Below are 13,821 nucleotides of genomic sequence, written 5' to 3'. Positions count from 1 at the left end.
TGCCACCTCTCTCCTTAACAATTCCCAGGTACTTAATTGTATAGCAGGTATCGTTCAATCAGCGACGAGGGATTAAGGGCGTGTCCGCTTGTTTGGGACTAGCGTGTATAGCTATCACGTGCAGCACGGGCCCTAAACCATATATCACGTGAATTGTATCGCACTAGTCCCGATCCAGCAGAGGCGGTGACATCAGGTTGTGGTTTTGCAGACTGAAAGAAGAAACATTCCCTGCTATTAATTATTATTATTACTGGAGTAGCATCTGCCCATTGCAGCGTGCAGCAAGGTCACCCGCCCGATCGGCATTCGAACAGCATCTAGCCCATTCACCTGCAGACCAAGGAATTTTTCACCCCCGGTGGTGGGCAGTTAGTTTACTTTTGTTACCAAAGGAATAAATAATAAAGGTATTTGTATAGCGGGGCAGTGACGGCCGGAGTCAGTGACGTACTGGTTGCCCACACCCGCTTTTTCTCACCGGCACCTGCGCTGCTCTTCTCCCCCACCCTTTCAAACACCCAAGTTATCTCTTTGCCTCTCCTCTTCTCTCCATTATTACTCCATTCTTTCTTCTCCAGCTTTTGTTTTCTAAAAACCTTCTTGTTCAGCTGTTGCTCTTCCCCGAACAATTGCTGAACACCCTCCCCCCACATAATCCCATCGCACGATGGCTCCCCCTCAAGCTCCCGTGCAACCGCCCAAGAGACGCCGTATCGGTGTCTTGACCTCTGGTGGCGATGCTCCCGGTATGAACGGTGTCGTCCGGGCTGTCGTCCGGATGGCCATCCACTCCGACTGTGAAGCCTTCGCCGTCTACGAAGGTTACGAGGGTCTCGTCAATGGCGGCGACATGATCCGTCAGCTTCACTGGGAGGATGTCCGCGGCTGGTTGTCCCGCGGTGGTACCTTGATCGGTTCCGCCCGCTGCATGACCTTCCGTGAGCGCCCCGGTCGTCTGCGCGCGGCCAAGAACATGGTCTTGCGTGGCATTGACGCCCTCGTCGTCTGTGGTGGTGATGGCAGTTTGACTGGTGCCGACCTATTCCGTTCCGAGTGGCCCGGTCTGTTGAAGGAATTGGTCGAGACGGGCGAATTGACCGAAGAGCAGGTCAAGCCATACCAGATTCTGAACATCGTCGGGTTGGTGGGTTCGATCGATAACGACATGTCCGGCACCGACGCTACCATTGGTTGCTACTCCTCCCTCACTCGCATTTGTGACGCCGTCGACGATGTCTTCGATACTGCCTTTTCCCACCAGCGTGGCTTCGTCATTGAGGTCATGGGTCGTCACTGCGGTTGGCTGGCCTTGATGTCCGCTATCAGTACCGGTGCCGACTGGCTGTTCGTGCCTGAAATGCCGCCCAAGGACGGATGGGAGGATGACATGTGTGCTATTATCACCAAGGTGGGTTGATTGGAGACTCGTGAAGAGCTCTCTAAGAGGCATCGCTAACTCCCTGCAGAACAGAAAGGAGCGTGGAAAGCGCAGGACGATCGTTATCGTCGCCGAAGGTGCCCAGGATCGCCATCTCAACAAGATTTCGAGCTCAAAGATTAAGGATATTCTGACGGAGCGGTTGAACCTGGATACCCGTGTGACTGTGTTGGGTCACACTCAGAGAGGTGGTGCTGCCTGTGCCTACGACCGCTGGCTGTCCACGTTGCAGGGTGTTGAGGCTGTCCGCGCGGTGCTCGACATGCAGCCCGGGGCCCCGTCCCCGGTCATCACCATCCGCGAGAACAAGATCCTGCGCATGCCGTTGATGGACGCTGTGCAGCACACCAAGACGGTCACCAAGCACATCCAGAACAAGGAGTTCGCCGAAGCTATGGCCCTCCGCGATTCGGAATTCAAGGAGTACCACTATTCATACATTAACACCTCCACGCCCGACCACCCGAAGCTGCTCCTCCCTGAGAACAAGGTATGTCACATTGGAAATCGTTGTGTACTGAGCTAACAGCTCGCAGAGAATGCGCATCGGTATTATTCACGTTGGCGCCCCCGCCGGTGGTATGAACCAGGCTACCCGCGCGGCCGTTGCCTACTGCCTGACTCGCGGCCACACCCCCCTGGCTATTCACAACGGTTTCCCCGGTCTCTGCCGGCACTATGAAGACACTCCCATCTGCTCTGTGCGCGAGGTAGCGTGGCAGGAATCGGACAGCTGGGTCAATGAGGGTGGTTCAGATATCGGTACCAACCGTGGTCTGCCCGGCGATGACCTCGCGACGACAGCCAAGAGCTTCAAGAAGTTTGGCTTTGATGCACTGTTCGTGGTGGGTGGATTCGAGGCGTTCACGGCCGTCAGCCAGCTTCGCCAGGCGCGCGAGAAGTACCCCGAGTTCAAGATCCCCATGACCGTGCTGCCGGCAACAATTTCCAACAACGTGCCGGGCACAGAATACTCGCTGGGTAGCGACACCTGCCTTAACACACTCATCGACTTCTGCGACGCCATCCGCCAGTCGGCCTCATCTTCTCGTCGCCGTGTGTTCGTCATCGAGACGCAGGGTGGCAAGTCGGGTTACATCGCCACGACGGCTGGTCTGTCCGTGGGCGCAGTGGCCGTGTACATTCCCGAGGAGGGCATTGACATCAAGATGCTGGCCCGCGACATTGACTTCCTGCGTGACAACTTTGCGCGCGACAAGGGAGCGAACCGCGCGGGTAAGATCATCCTGCGCAACGAGTGCGCGTCCAGCACGTACACGACGCAAGTGGTCGCCGACATGATCAAGGAGGAGGCCAAGGGACGCTTCGAGAGCCGTGCGGCGGTGCCGGGACATTTCCAGCAGGGTGGCAAGCCGTCGCCGATGGACCGTATCCGGGCGCTGCGGATGGCCACCAAGTGTATGCTGCACCTGGAGAGCTATGCGGGCAAGTCTGCGGATGAGATTGCGGCCGATGAGCTGTCTGCGTCGGTCATTGGCATCAAGGGCTCGCAAGTGTTGTTCTCGCCGATGGGAGGAGCGAACGGACTGGAAGCGACCGAGACGGACTGGGCGCGCCGTCGGCCCAAGACGGAATTCTGGCTGGAGCTGCAGGACACGGTGAACATTCTGTCTGGCCGGGCGAGTGTGAACAATGCGACGTGGAGTTGCTACGAGAATGTTTAGCGCAGAAAGCAGCGATAAACGCCTAGACATAGAGTCAGGCTATGATGATGAAAGGTTATGAGCATCCCGAATTAAGTACAGTACAATAACATGATGGCTAGTACACAGTAAAGGCAGTCTATTTGAACACATACCCCTTAGCCTTCCAAATAAAATAATCCCTCCCCTTGGCCAACCACACCATAAAACTAACCAACACCCACCCAAACGCCTGCCCTGTACCGCCAGAAGTTCCCACAGGAACCACCATCATCACATCGGTCCCTTCATCATACGTCTTCCTCCCACCACCACCACCACATCCCCTCCGCCATCCCTTCTTCCTACTCCCATTCCCATTCCCAGCACCAGTAGCATGATTAATATCATCCACCAAATTCCCCACCACCACCCCAGCCATCTCATCCGCCTTAAACGACAACTTTTGCGTATGAGTGGTAATATCCCCCGCCGCATACACCCCCTCCACGCCGGACACCTTCAACTCCTCATCAACCCTCACCCAACCACGCTCATCGAGTACTTCCCGGGGTATATAAGAACTATTAGGCAGGACTCCGATAGTCGGGATGTAGATATCCGTCTCCAGAGTGTCCCCGTTGTTGAGTTTGATTTCATACCCGCCCTCTTCCTTAGGAGAGACAGAAATGACTTTCCGATCTGTGAGGACTCGCACGCCTTTTTTACTAAGGAGGGATGTGGCTGTTTCGCTGGCGGAGGGTTTCAATGTGGGGAGAATGCGTGGGGTGGATGAGATGAGGGTTATTACTTTCTTTTCTTCTCCTTCTTCGGAGGGAGAGGAGGAGATGAGATCACCCAATTCACCTGCTATTTCTACCCCGATGGGACCTGCCCCGATGACGGTGATTTTTTTCGCGGTGGAGATGGTGGTTTGGGCAGATTTAATCGCCTCCGTGATGGTAGTGGTAGAAGTGGGGGATAGTTTGAAGGGATATATCTCCCCATTTTCACCATCTTTATTATCCTCACCGGGGAATAATGTTTCCGTAGAAGAAGCCGATGGTGTACTCCCCGACGCGATAACCAAATAATCATATTTGATTTCTTGTCTCAGAGTCTTATTACTCTCAGTGTCGGTGACTTCCTCAACATTTAGTAACTTTTTCTCGAAATCGAGCGATGTCGCTCGTCCTAGGATGAATTCGAATACATCCGGAGAATACTTGGCGAATCCATCGGCGATCGGGATGAGGTATTGTGACTCTGTGAAAGCAGTTGGTTTGGTGAGGATGCGCGGGGCCGCGATGGCCCAGTAGAAGGATGGGTGGGGGTTGATGAGGAGGATTTTTATTTTTGTAGTTGAGTTGGTAGTATGGTTGGTTGTGGAGAAGTGCGAGAGGAGGGAGTGGGCGATGGTGAGGCCGGCGATGGAGGCGCCGATGATGGGGATTGTTATTGTGTTAGGTTGGGAGGTCATTGTGGTGGTATACCAGTTCTTAGGTAGTTGGTGTGGTGGGATGTAAATAAAAGGATTAAAGTAGATTAGAGTAGTAGTGGCTACTGCTAGTGGATTCTTATACTGTGGAAAGTTTGTCAGACATTCCCGCTGCTTGATAAGCGCCATGCCGATCTGCACAACTCAACTAACTATTGGTATGTTGCTGATTAAATAAGAAAATTCACAGTATCCAATAGTTAATTCCGTATCTAGCTAGTTAACAGGCTTTCTACCCTAATAAAAAAAATTCTATCATATTCTAAATCTTTTTCTTTTTAACTATCTAAGGAAGATACCACCTGTCGGGCGGCCCAGGGGCACTAGGCTAAAAAGGGTAGACGGTCTAGTGGAACTAGGCCTAATGTTGATCACTGGATCAAGAGGGTATGGTCAGATAAGAATTATATAATTATATACCTGGGTCACGTGATACTAGTCCTAAATAGGAAACTAGATATCAAAATAATAAAGATAGACAAAGATAAATAACTGTCAAAGGGAAGCAATCCGACTTCCTAAATAGGAACTGAATAAATCCTTAGATAGGGAGTGAATGAATTGGATGACTTGCTTGCTTCAAACATAATTAGGCAGGAAGTGAAAGGCCCTATCTATCTTCAATTCACTGCTCATAGTAAATGAATCTAGATCAGGGTCATGAATCATTGATTTGATCAGGAAACAAAGAAATTATGATCAAATAATCAGAATAACATAAGAATCACATATAAAAGAATGAAAACCAGGACTTGCAAGAAGTGAGCCCAATCTGCTCTGTTTGCCTTAGGATTTCAATATGATTTTGTATGGGGCATGTGATTGATCTGGGCTTTCATGGGAAAGATCGTTTTCAAGTGAGTAGATAAGAATTCAATTAGTAAGGTGAAAGTGAACTGCAGCCGACAGTAATTACTTTAATATTGGTCGCTGATATATACAGTGTTCTAAGCCATCTAGTAATTAGTTAGATAGCTTTTTTTGAAAGCATTTGTGTTGACTGAAAGGCTTCATTCTGATTATATCGGGCAATTGTAGCAGGCGGGTGGCCCGCCCAATTGAGTGGCCCGTCCGATTGGTGATTACATTAACCTAGCTAACTAACTAACTAGTAGACCTGGTTAAATACCGCAGGGGTTACCCCGCTCTGACTTCCCTTCCATAAAAACACCTAACAAGTTGCGGAAAGAACAACCACTTTCATCATTTTGCAAGTCAATCAATATCGACGTGGACCACTTCTAGAGTCATGGCTATCACCCTGAAGGACCGCGTTGCCATTGTCACCGGAGGAGGCGGCGGGCTAGGACGGGAATACGCACTCGCGTTAGCGAAGGCAGGCGCGAAAGTGGTTGTCAACGATTACGGCGGTGATGCTCAAGGAAATGCGGGGACTATCAATCGAGCGCAGAGTGTTGTGAACGAGATCAAGGCATTAGGCGGCTCCGCTATAGCCAACGGAAGCGATGTGTCCACAGACGCGAAAGAGATTGTGCAATCAGCGGTGGATGCATATGGCAGACTCGACATCCTGATCAACAACGCCGGCATTATGGGCAAAGTCAGCCCGCATGACGATGTTGATGTCGCCAATTTCCGGCGGGTCTTGGAAGTCTCGGCGGTGGGCACCGTAATGATGGTGAGCGCGGCATATCCGATTATGCAGAAGCAAAAGCATGGACGGATCATCAATGTCTCGTCTAGTGCTATCATGGGCATGGAGGCTGGTGGCGATTGCGCCTACTCGGCTTCCAAAGGTGCGGTCTTCGCTATGACTCGGGAAATGGGTCGCTTTGGCCCACAGTTTGGCATCAAAGTCAACGCCCTTATGCCGGCAGGAATGAGTCGTATGGCCAGCGAGCCTAGGATCGCCGAATTTATGCGAAAATACTGTCCAGCACACAAAGTGGCTCCCTTTGTTTCGCTCTTAAGCTCAGACGAATGTCCCATTTCTGGTGAGATCTTCTCAGTTGGCGCGGGCAGAGCAGCCCGAGTCACTCTGGCGACTTTCCCAGGTTCAAATCAATCCACACCCGAGGGATACCTCCACGACTTCGACAATGTCATGGGTAACCCCAAGGATATCCATATTCCCAAAAGCACCGCAGATGATGCGATCTACCTCGTTAAGAATGCTACTGGGGATAACGTGCAGGCATTGGCTGATTTCGGAATCCCTATTGGCACGGAATTATAATACCATCATCCCTAAGTAAGTTGAATATTATATTTTCTCTGGTGTGAACATCTTCTCCTGAGAGGCTGTTACAGTAATCTTTAATAAGATCCTTGCCTAAACCCCTCATGTTAATGAACTTATGAATTGCGCTGATATTTTATAATTATCTACTGGCTTAATTGGCAAGAACAAAAATACTACCACTAACTTTAATGTAAATCTCATTGGTGCATGGAATATGGGAACAGAGCTTCTCCGGTAAATTAAGACTATTAATACGGTTAATCATATCAACTTGAGTATAGTGATCATTAGCTCAACTGTGTCCTTGGTAGGAGTAAATGGATATTTATCTTATGGTAGTGTAAAGCATGTAGTGATTGGATTTATTTACACCTGGGCTAGAGATTTTAGGCCTAGGGATGTGTAAGATAATTATATTATACTGGATGTAATCAAGACCCTGCTGCTCTATTTAAGTACTAGTAATAATGCAGATGTTAAGGCAAGAGAATTATTCCACAAGATACTTGATATGAATCCGCTGAAGCGTCTCGGCCGTCCTGAGGAGCTCGCTGGTGCTATTATATTTCTTTTGAGTATTACGGCTTCTTATGTTACTGGCCAAACACTGGCAGTATATGGCGGAGTATCCGTCCTTTAGTTATAGAAATCTATGTATAAAGGAAGTTGCATCATAATACAAAAATGTTTTTACATTACAAGCATTAATCTATACCTGAACAAGTAAGCTGGATATGTAGAAAATAGTAGAAATTTAGAAGTCAGTGCTTTCATTGTCTTATCATCAAGAATCTACTTTCAAAAGGGCGAAACCCTTTGTACAAACTATTTTTGCGCGAATACAAATTCACAGTTTCAATTTCAAGAGAACCCAACCTACAAGTAGGGGAGCTACTTCATGATAACATTTGGTGGCTGACTTACTTGGCGCGCATTCTGGCACGTCCTACAACATACTCAAAAGGACCCGAGCCCCAATAAGGCTTAGCATAGCAACGATACGGTTGCGAGGCATCCTTGGGATCGAAGCCTGCGCCGATAGGGCCGAAAATAGCCGTCTCAGCACATACCGTTACTGTACCGTAGGTAAAGCGACCTAAAAGCACAAGGAGTCCAATGGCTCTTCTCCTCCTTGTTTCTCACAAGAGCATTCTTTCCACAAGCTCATGTGAGCTTTTCGTCCTTCTCCACTTTCAATTTAGATAGAAAGTTGTTCCGAAAAGCGGAGATTGTAGAAGAGAAGATTAATCAATTCAAAAAATGAGAGTTTTAAGGAGTAATTCTTTTATGTTTCTTCTGATGGGCTCAGTGACAAGAGCCTATTCTTCGGGAATAAGTGCGTTCCACAGCGAATACTGTGAATGGAGAGAAGAGAGAGAAGGAAGAAACGTTGGAGGTGCGGTGCTTGCCCTCATACCCTTCAGTCTCCGGCAATCAGATCGCTGGAAACTAGCTGGTCTAGCTACACGCAGTTTCCTGGTGTCACAGGCTCTGCTGAATGGTTATGCATCTGCGATTAGTGCCATAGGTCAGGGCTGCAGCGTTCCAGCCGCACATTGACATAATATATTTACTGTACCCACCTTGTGATTAAACTTTACTGGTAATAAAGTGTTTGAATTCACCCTGTTGGTATCACTAGTTAGGCCCTGTGTACCCAGCTAAGTGAAATAATTTTAATCCCAAGCCAATGCGCAACTAGAGACACCTCCGCGGCTGTGAGAGTCCCTATGAGTATGCTCACAAGCCCGTAGTAGCCGAAGTCCACTAGTACGAGACTGAATAAAGCCGCGATCTTGTTCCTAGATAGCAAGGGAAACGATGAAGAACGCACAAAACAACCGCGAAGAACGAACGAAACGACAACACAACACTAAAGGGACGACGACCACGAAGTAGAAAGGAAAGAGGAAGAGGAATAACACGAGAGATTCTTTTGTTTACACTTCCTCTCAGTGGATCCACCAATGCAAACATAACTGAATACTCGTGAAGCTATATAGAAACGGCACGTGATCCTATCTCTGCTGTGTACCCCGCGAGGTCCCTATCTTTTGCTACCGGTTCCCCGCTGTTCCTGACTGGGAACACATGAGGTTATCCCTAACACCCGAGCCAGATGGCTCGGCCCAGCGAGAGGGGCATCATTTGTGATAGAATAACTAGAGTATCATGGTCGGGATCCCCAGGACGACGTATTATAGTGGCTATGGAAGTTGTGAGATCATTGACAGCGGATCTGCATTCCTTCGGCGCCTATGAGACACCGGTTCCTGCTGCTAGACACCTTTGTCATTACTAGACGAATCTATGGTGTTTAGTGGTTGACTCCTTACCTAGTCGACAGGCTTTCTACCCTGACAAGTAGATCTTATCACACACAAGGAGAATAAGAATTTATATACTAGCTATGAAAGATAGCTATAAAAAAGAAGTGCTTGAAGAAGTAGGTAGTTTATATAAAAAATACTACTATTAAAGAGACTCAGAGTACTGTATAATAAGAAAAAAAGATATGAAATAATAAAAATACTAAGATTTAATCTTACTCTTAATTTATAAAGACTCCCTTGTGCGGGTCTCCACGGTGGACTAATTATTTTAATATTAGCTACTGACATATGCAGTGTTCTAAACCACCTAGTAATTAGTTAGATAGCTTTTTTATAAGTATTTGTGTTGATTTAAAGACTTCATTTTGATCATATCGGGCAATCCTACTGGGAGGGTGGCCCGCGCGACCGTGGATTACGTTAACCCTTGCAGCTCGTCCAGGAGCTGCACTGTCTCGGCGGGACTTGCGATCCATGCTGTCGTCGATGCCAGTCGGGCCTGTCATTATTAGCATCTCCACCTTACTTTCCTTATAAGGATTGGGATGGGATTACCTTGAAATCATTCGCTCCCGCCGACAAGAACTGATCGCCAACATGCAGTGTCCGCGCCGGCTCAATCCCCCCAAAGTAGCGCTGACACGCGCGCACACCCCATGACTTGTCACCAATATCCACAAACACATCATTGCCGCCTAAATAGAAGTCAGCATAACCATCACCTACATAAAAAGTAGAGGGGGAAAGTATACCGTTAAAAGCACAAAAGGGCAATCTAGCCCCCACTTCCGACCGCTCGACGGTATTCTGTACCACCAACACCGTCTCCTCCAACTGCTCGCGACTAATCCGCCCTCTCTCCGTAGGATACACCCCGACCGCGCGATCCTTGCGCAACACCGCGACCGGCAGATTCAAATTACTCGCACACGCGCGCAACGATGACTCGGCAATATCCAACAGCTGCGTGATATCCCCCTCCTGCCACGTCTTCATCTCCTCCAATAACCATTCTTCACGGGGCACATAACTCAACTTCGAGGGGGAGGCATGGTCATACCGGAAAAGAAAGTTACTCTCTCCGCCCATGACCACCAGTCCGGCGCGCTGAGCATCCGTCATCTCGGTCGATTGGTACATCGCATCGAGCAGTCCCTTGAGTCGCTCGTAGTACTTCGCCGAGTCGGTGTAGCCCGCCGCGGTGACGATACCGACTTTCTGTCCTTGCAGGAGGAGCCGCATGATGCGCAGAATCACGGGATTGTCGTCCGTGAGACAGGCGCCGTCGTCGTAGAGCGTGACATCTCCGTCGAAGGTGACGAGGTCGACACCGGTGGTACGGGCCAGACCGAGGAGTTGGGCTGAGTTGAGGATGAGACGGATGTCGTTGAAAGAAGGGGCCACGAAGCGTCGTCGGCTGATGAAGCGTTGGGCGTCTTGGTGGCGGAAGGCGTCGACCAGGTATAAGGGAGTGAAGAAGGTGCCTACGGTGGGGACTAGGAGTTTGAGTTTGGATTTCCCTGGGGCGTCGTCATCTTGGTGGGTTACTGCGTTTGTCAGCTGTGTTTGTTCGTGTATAAGGAAAGAATGAGAGGGCTACTGTGGTCGCGGATGAGCATCTCCACGTCGCGGAAGATCTCCGCATAGCGCTGGTGCGTGTCGGCCGCTACGGCGATCAGGTTCTCACTGTGTTCCTTGTAGACGGCGGTGGGCTGCGAGTGCAGCACAAAGGGGACGGCCAGAAGGCCCTACATTGTTCAGTATTGAGGTATTTGAATTAATGGCGGCAGGAGTCGTACTTTGATCCATTCAATCTAAGGAACTTGTTAGCTATCCACGTCTAATTGCTACTAGGAATGGGGGCATACCAATTGGTCTCGACGGTGAGACTGAGCGAGTTAGCATGAACTGGCGGCAGAGATGACTGCCTACCTTGAGAGCATCTAAGAGAGTAATTAGATGAGTCAATGGAAATCAAAAGGATCATCAACTTACATTCAACACGATAGCGGGTAGTCATCGTGAGGGGAAGCTTAAAGATGGAAGCTGTCCTTTGGGATCGGCGGTGAGGGAGTCAATGGCACAACCACGAACGAGGGGGGATCGACAAGATATTTAAAGACTGTCAATGAGTGAATGAGAATGTAACAGAGTAAATAAGAAAGGAAAATAACCATGCAAGGAGGGAGCAGAAGAAGCTGAACAGTTGAGATAGGGATGACACAGTGCTTGTCATCTGACCGGGCCAGCGGGGCTGCCAGCCAATCATAGATAACATCGGAGCTCTCCGACACACCAGTTGGCGGGCTGAGATGCACGTGGGGATGCACAAGCGGTCAGCTATTGCTTTCATTACAGGGTATCCACCTGGTCAATCTGCTTCTTCAATTGCAGTCATTTCATGTAGATCAAGCTCCTAGCTAAGTAACTTATCAAGAAGAAGTTACACCCGCTCGCGATGCTCCGCCCCTCCAAATCCATCCTCCACCTGCTGTTGTTTATCCGCCACCACCTGGTCCTGCTGGTCGGCATCACGGTTGCCATGCCGTCCGATTTGATACCACGGTAATGCAAACAACCCGTCCATACTCTCCAAGCTTCGTCCTGCTGTCTCAGGCACACTGAACCACACCCACAGTCCACCCAGCACCGTCACAGCTGAGAAGAACCAGAACGTGCCCTTGGGCGTGATGCCACCTTCCGCAGTACCCAGCAACATATTTGGCACCGCTCGGGAGTTACCATACTGATTGACAAAATGCAGTGTCATGGCAGCAGAGGTAGCCAATGCGCGGATGCGTAGTGGGAACAGCTCCGCTGTCAGCAGGTACTGCATGGAGTTCCAACCCAATGCCCAGCCTACACCGGAGATGTAGATCATAGCAATGGCTCCGCGACTAGTACCTCTCTTAGACTCCGGCAGGACAAAGTCGTCAACGATGCCCATTTCCGGCACAGAAGTTAGGAAGCTAGCGACGTAGATCATGGATATAGCTTGCAACGTGATACCTAGGAGTAGGGCACGTTTGCGACCAATCACATCCACCAGGAACAGAGCGCAGATTACCGCCGCAGTCAGCTTGACGATACCGAACACTGCTGTCACTAGCAGGGACTCGTTGGAACCCGTGATGCCAAGGAGACTGAACAGATCTGGTGCGTACAGCGTGATAGATCCCGCTCCGGACCATTGGGAGAGTAGCTGTGCCATGGCGGCGAGGTACAGCCGGTACAAGTTGCTCGGGACCATGATGGCCTCCTTGACAATACCTAACCAGCCAGCACCCATGGTAGCCTCCATTTCCGCTTGGTGGGCATTCTGGATACCTGTAAACTCCTCCACAACGTATTCATGGTCCGGAGGGAGGTTGCGGAGGCGTGCGAGGTTGTTCAACGCTTCTTCGGGCTTGCCTTTCTTGACAAGGAAGCGAGGCGATTCGTACTGAACGAAAGAGAGGAGGAAGATGAGACCAGCGAACATAATGTGAAGACTGGTTGGGACTTCCTACGCAGGGTCAGTAACCTGCTATGCATAAGGTGAATCATGTCTTACCCATCGCTTGTGGGTGTGGTCGCCCATGTGCAATTGGCAGCCATAGTTGGTGAAGTAGGCGAGCACAATCCCCAGGTAGACAAAGCCGGTAAAAACACAAGTGCAGAGACCGCGGACCGATGCAGGGGCCTATTACTGGTCAATTCAGTTCGACAGAGAATAAGATGTGTCACTCACGATCTCAGCCAGGTAGACTGGTCCTACAACTACAGTCTGGCCCACCCCCAGTCCGGCCACGAAGCGACCGGCGTAAACAGCACCCAAGCTACCGTTGGCACCAACACCCATGAAGATGGCAATTCCCAGAATCCAAAGGATACACAGCTGGCGAGTTGCCCACAGCCGTCCAATACGGTCGCACACAAGGAATGCACTAGAACAGTGTCAGCAGACTGAGTTGACGGATTATATTGGTAAATGGCGTACAAGAGTGCCCCTCCCACAGAACCAATCTGCACCATGGCAGACACATTCGCCTTGATGTTAGTCTGTTCCACCTCACTGTACGAGTCCAGATGAATAGTGCGCTGAAAGTCCTTGGAGTTGAAAGCACCCGAAATCAACCCCTCATCGACACCACGAGCAGCGCCCATGAGGCCAAAGGAGAGTACGGCAAACCATAGTCTCCAGTTGAAGACCTCCTTGGGGTCAGCGAGATTGCGCAAACGAAAAATGTTAACTGGTTTCTTCGAACCCGCCATGATTGCACACAGTCAACAGGAGAAAGGTTGGACGAGCCACAACGGATTTTTTTAACCAGCTGGCCTCTGCAAGGGAGGAGGGGCATTTATAGGAGTCACCCCCATCAGGACGACGTCGGTTATCGACAGCCAGTCGGAACGGCACCTATTCATGGTGAGGTAGGACAAACCAGCCGGGGAGGGAATTCACTACGACGAATGTGATCATGCGGGGAAGAATCGGGGGTAGAGCAGCCAATGGACCGCGCAGGGAACGATATCCACCAGAGAGACATCCCACGTTGGAATCCGACTTGTCGCGACGAGCTTATCACCGCTTGACATGCTGGACAGCTTGGCGAGTTGGAAAGAAACAAAGATCCGACAACGCGCTGGGTTTATTGTGGGATGGAGCGGCTTGGCTGCGGGGGACAATCCGGGGATCGAGCCTCTTTGTGCCACCCCCAAGA

General features: G+C 50.1%; 5 protein-coding genes across 5 annotated transcripts; 2 read left to right on the top strand and 3 right to left on the bottom strand.

The window, feature by feature from the left end:
* Positions 1-670: 670 nt before the first annotated feature.
* On the top strand, positions 671-3,126 carry BO83DRAFT_426793 (ATP-dependent 6-phosphofructokinase; the record flags this gene model as incomplete). The annotated part of the gene is made up of 3 exons (XM_025535304.1): positions 671-1,411; positions 1,470-1,931; positions 1,978-3,126. The coding sequence occupies 3 exons, from the start codon at positions 671-673 to the stop codon at positions 3,124-3,126; spliced, it is 2,352 nt and encodes a 783-aa protein (XP_025388593.1).
* A 55-nt stretch (positions 3,127-3,181) lies between these two features.
* Positions 3,182-4,611, bottom strand: BO83DRAFT_378222 (NAD(P)/FAD-dependent oxidoreductase). Its single transcript, XM_025531196.1, has one exon. The coding sequence runs from the start codon at positions 4,562-4,564 to the stop codon at positions 3,245-3,247; it is 1,320 nt and encodes a 439-aa protein (XP_025388592.1). The 5' UTR covers positions 4,565-4,611; the 3' UTR covers positions 3,182-3,244.
* Positions 4,612-5,753: 1,142 nt separating this feature from the next.
* Positions 5,754-7,006, top strand: BO83DRAFT_378221 (NAD(P)-binding protein). Its single transcript, XM_025531195.1, has one exon. It carries the CDS (start codon positions 5,832-5,834, stop codon positions 6,777-6,779), a length of 948 nt encoding a protein of 315 aa, XP_025388591.1. The 5' UTR covers positions 5,754-5,831; the 3' UTR covers positions 6,780-7,006.
* Positions 7,007-9,343: 2,337 nt separating this feature from the next.
* Positions 9,344-11,138, bottom strand: isn1 (IMP 5'-nucleotidase ISN1; the record flags this gene model as incomplete). Its single annotated transcript, XM_025536002.1, has 8 exons — positions 9,344-9,617; positions 9,674-9,813; positions 9,871-10,665; positions 10,719-10,866; positions 10,918-10,932; positions 10,987-11,007; positions 11,051-11,061; positions 11,114-11,138. 8 exons carry the CDS (start codon positions 11,136-11,138, stop codon positions 9,534-9,536), a joined length of 1,239 nt encoding a protein of 412 aa, XP_025388590.1. The 3' UTR covers positions 9,344-9,533.
* A 423-nt stretch (positions 11,139-11,561) lies between these two features.
* On the bottom strand, positions 11,562-13,372 carry BO83DRAFT_312209 (putative MFS quinate transporter; the record flags this gene model as incomplete). The annotated part of the gene is made up of 4 exons (XM_025527507.1): positions 11,562-12,623; positions 12,672-12,800; positions 12,849-13,044; positions 13,098-13,372. The coding sequence occupies 4 exons, from the start codon at positions 13,370-13,372 to the stop codon at positions 11,562-11,564; spliced, it is 1,662 nt and encodes a 553-aa protein (XP_025388589.1).
* Between the last annotated feature and the right edge of the window lie 449 nt (positions 13,373-13,821).

The sequence above is a fragment of the Aspergillus eucalypticola genome (genome assembly GCF_003184535.1).
Source record: "Aspergillus eucalypticola CBS 122712 chromosome Unknown BO83scaffold_11, whole genome shotgun sequence".
NCBI lineage: Eukaryota > Fungi > Ascomycota > Eurotiomycetes > Eurotiales > Aspergillaceae > Aspergillus > Aspergillus eucalypticola.
The sequence above is the reverse complement of the archived record's forward strand: the minus strand, read 5'-3'. Positions and strand labels throughout refer to the sequence as shown.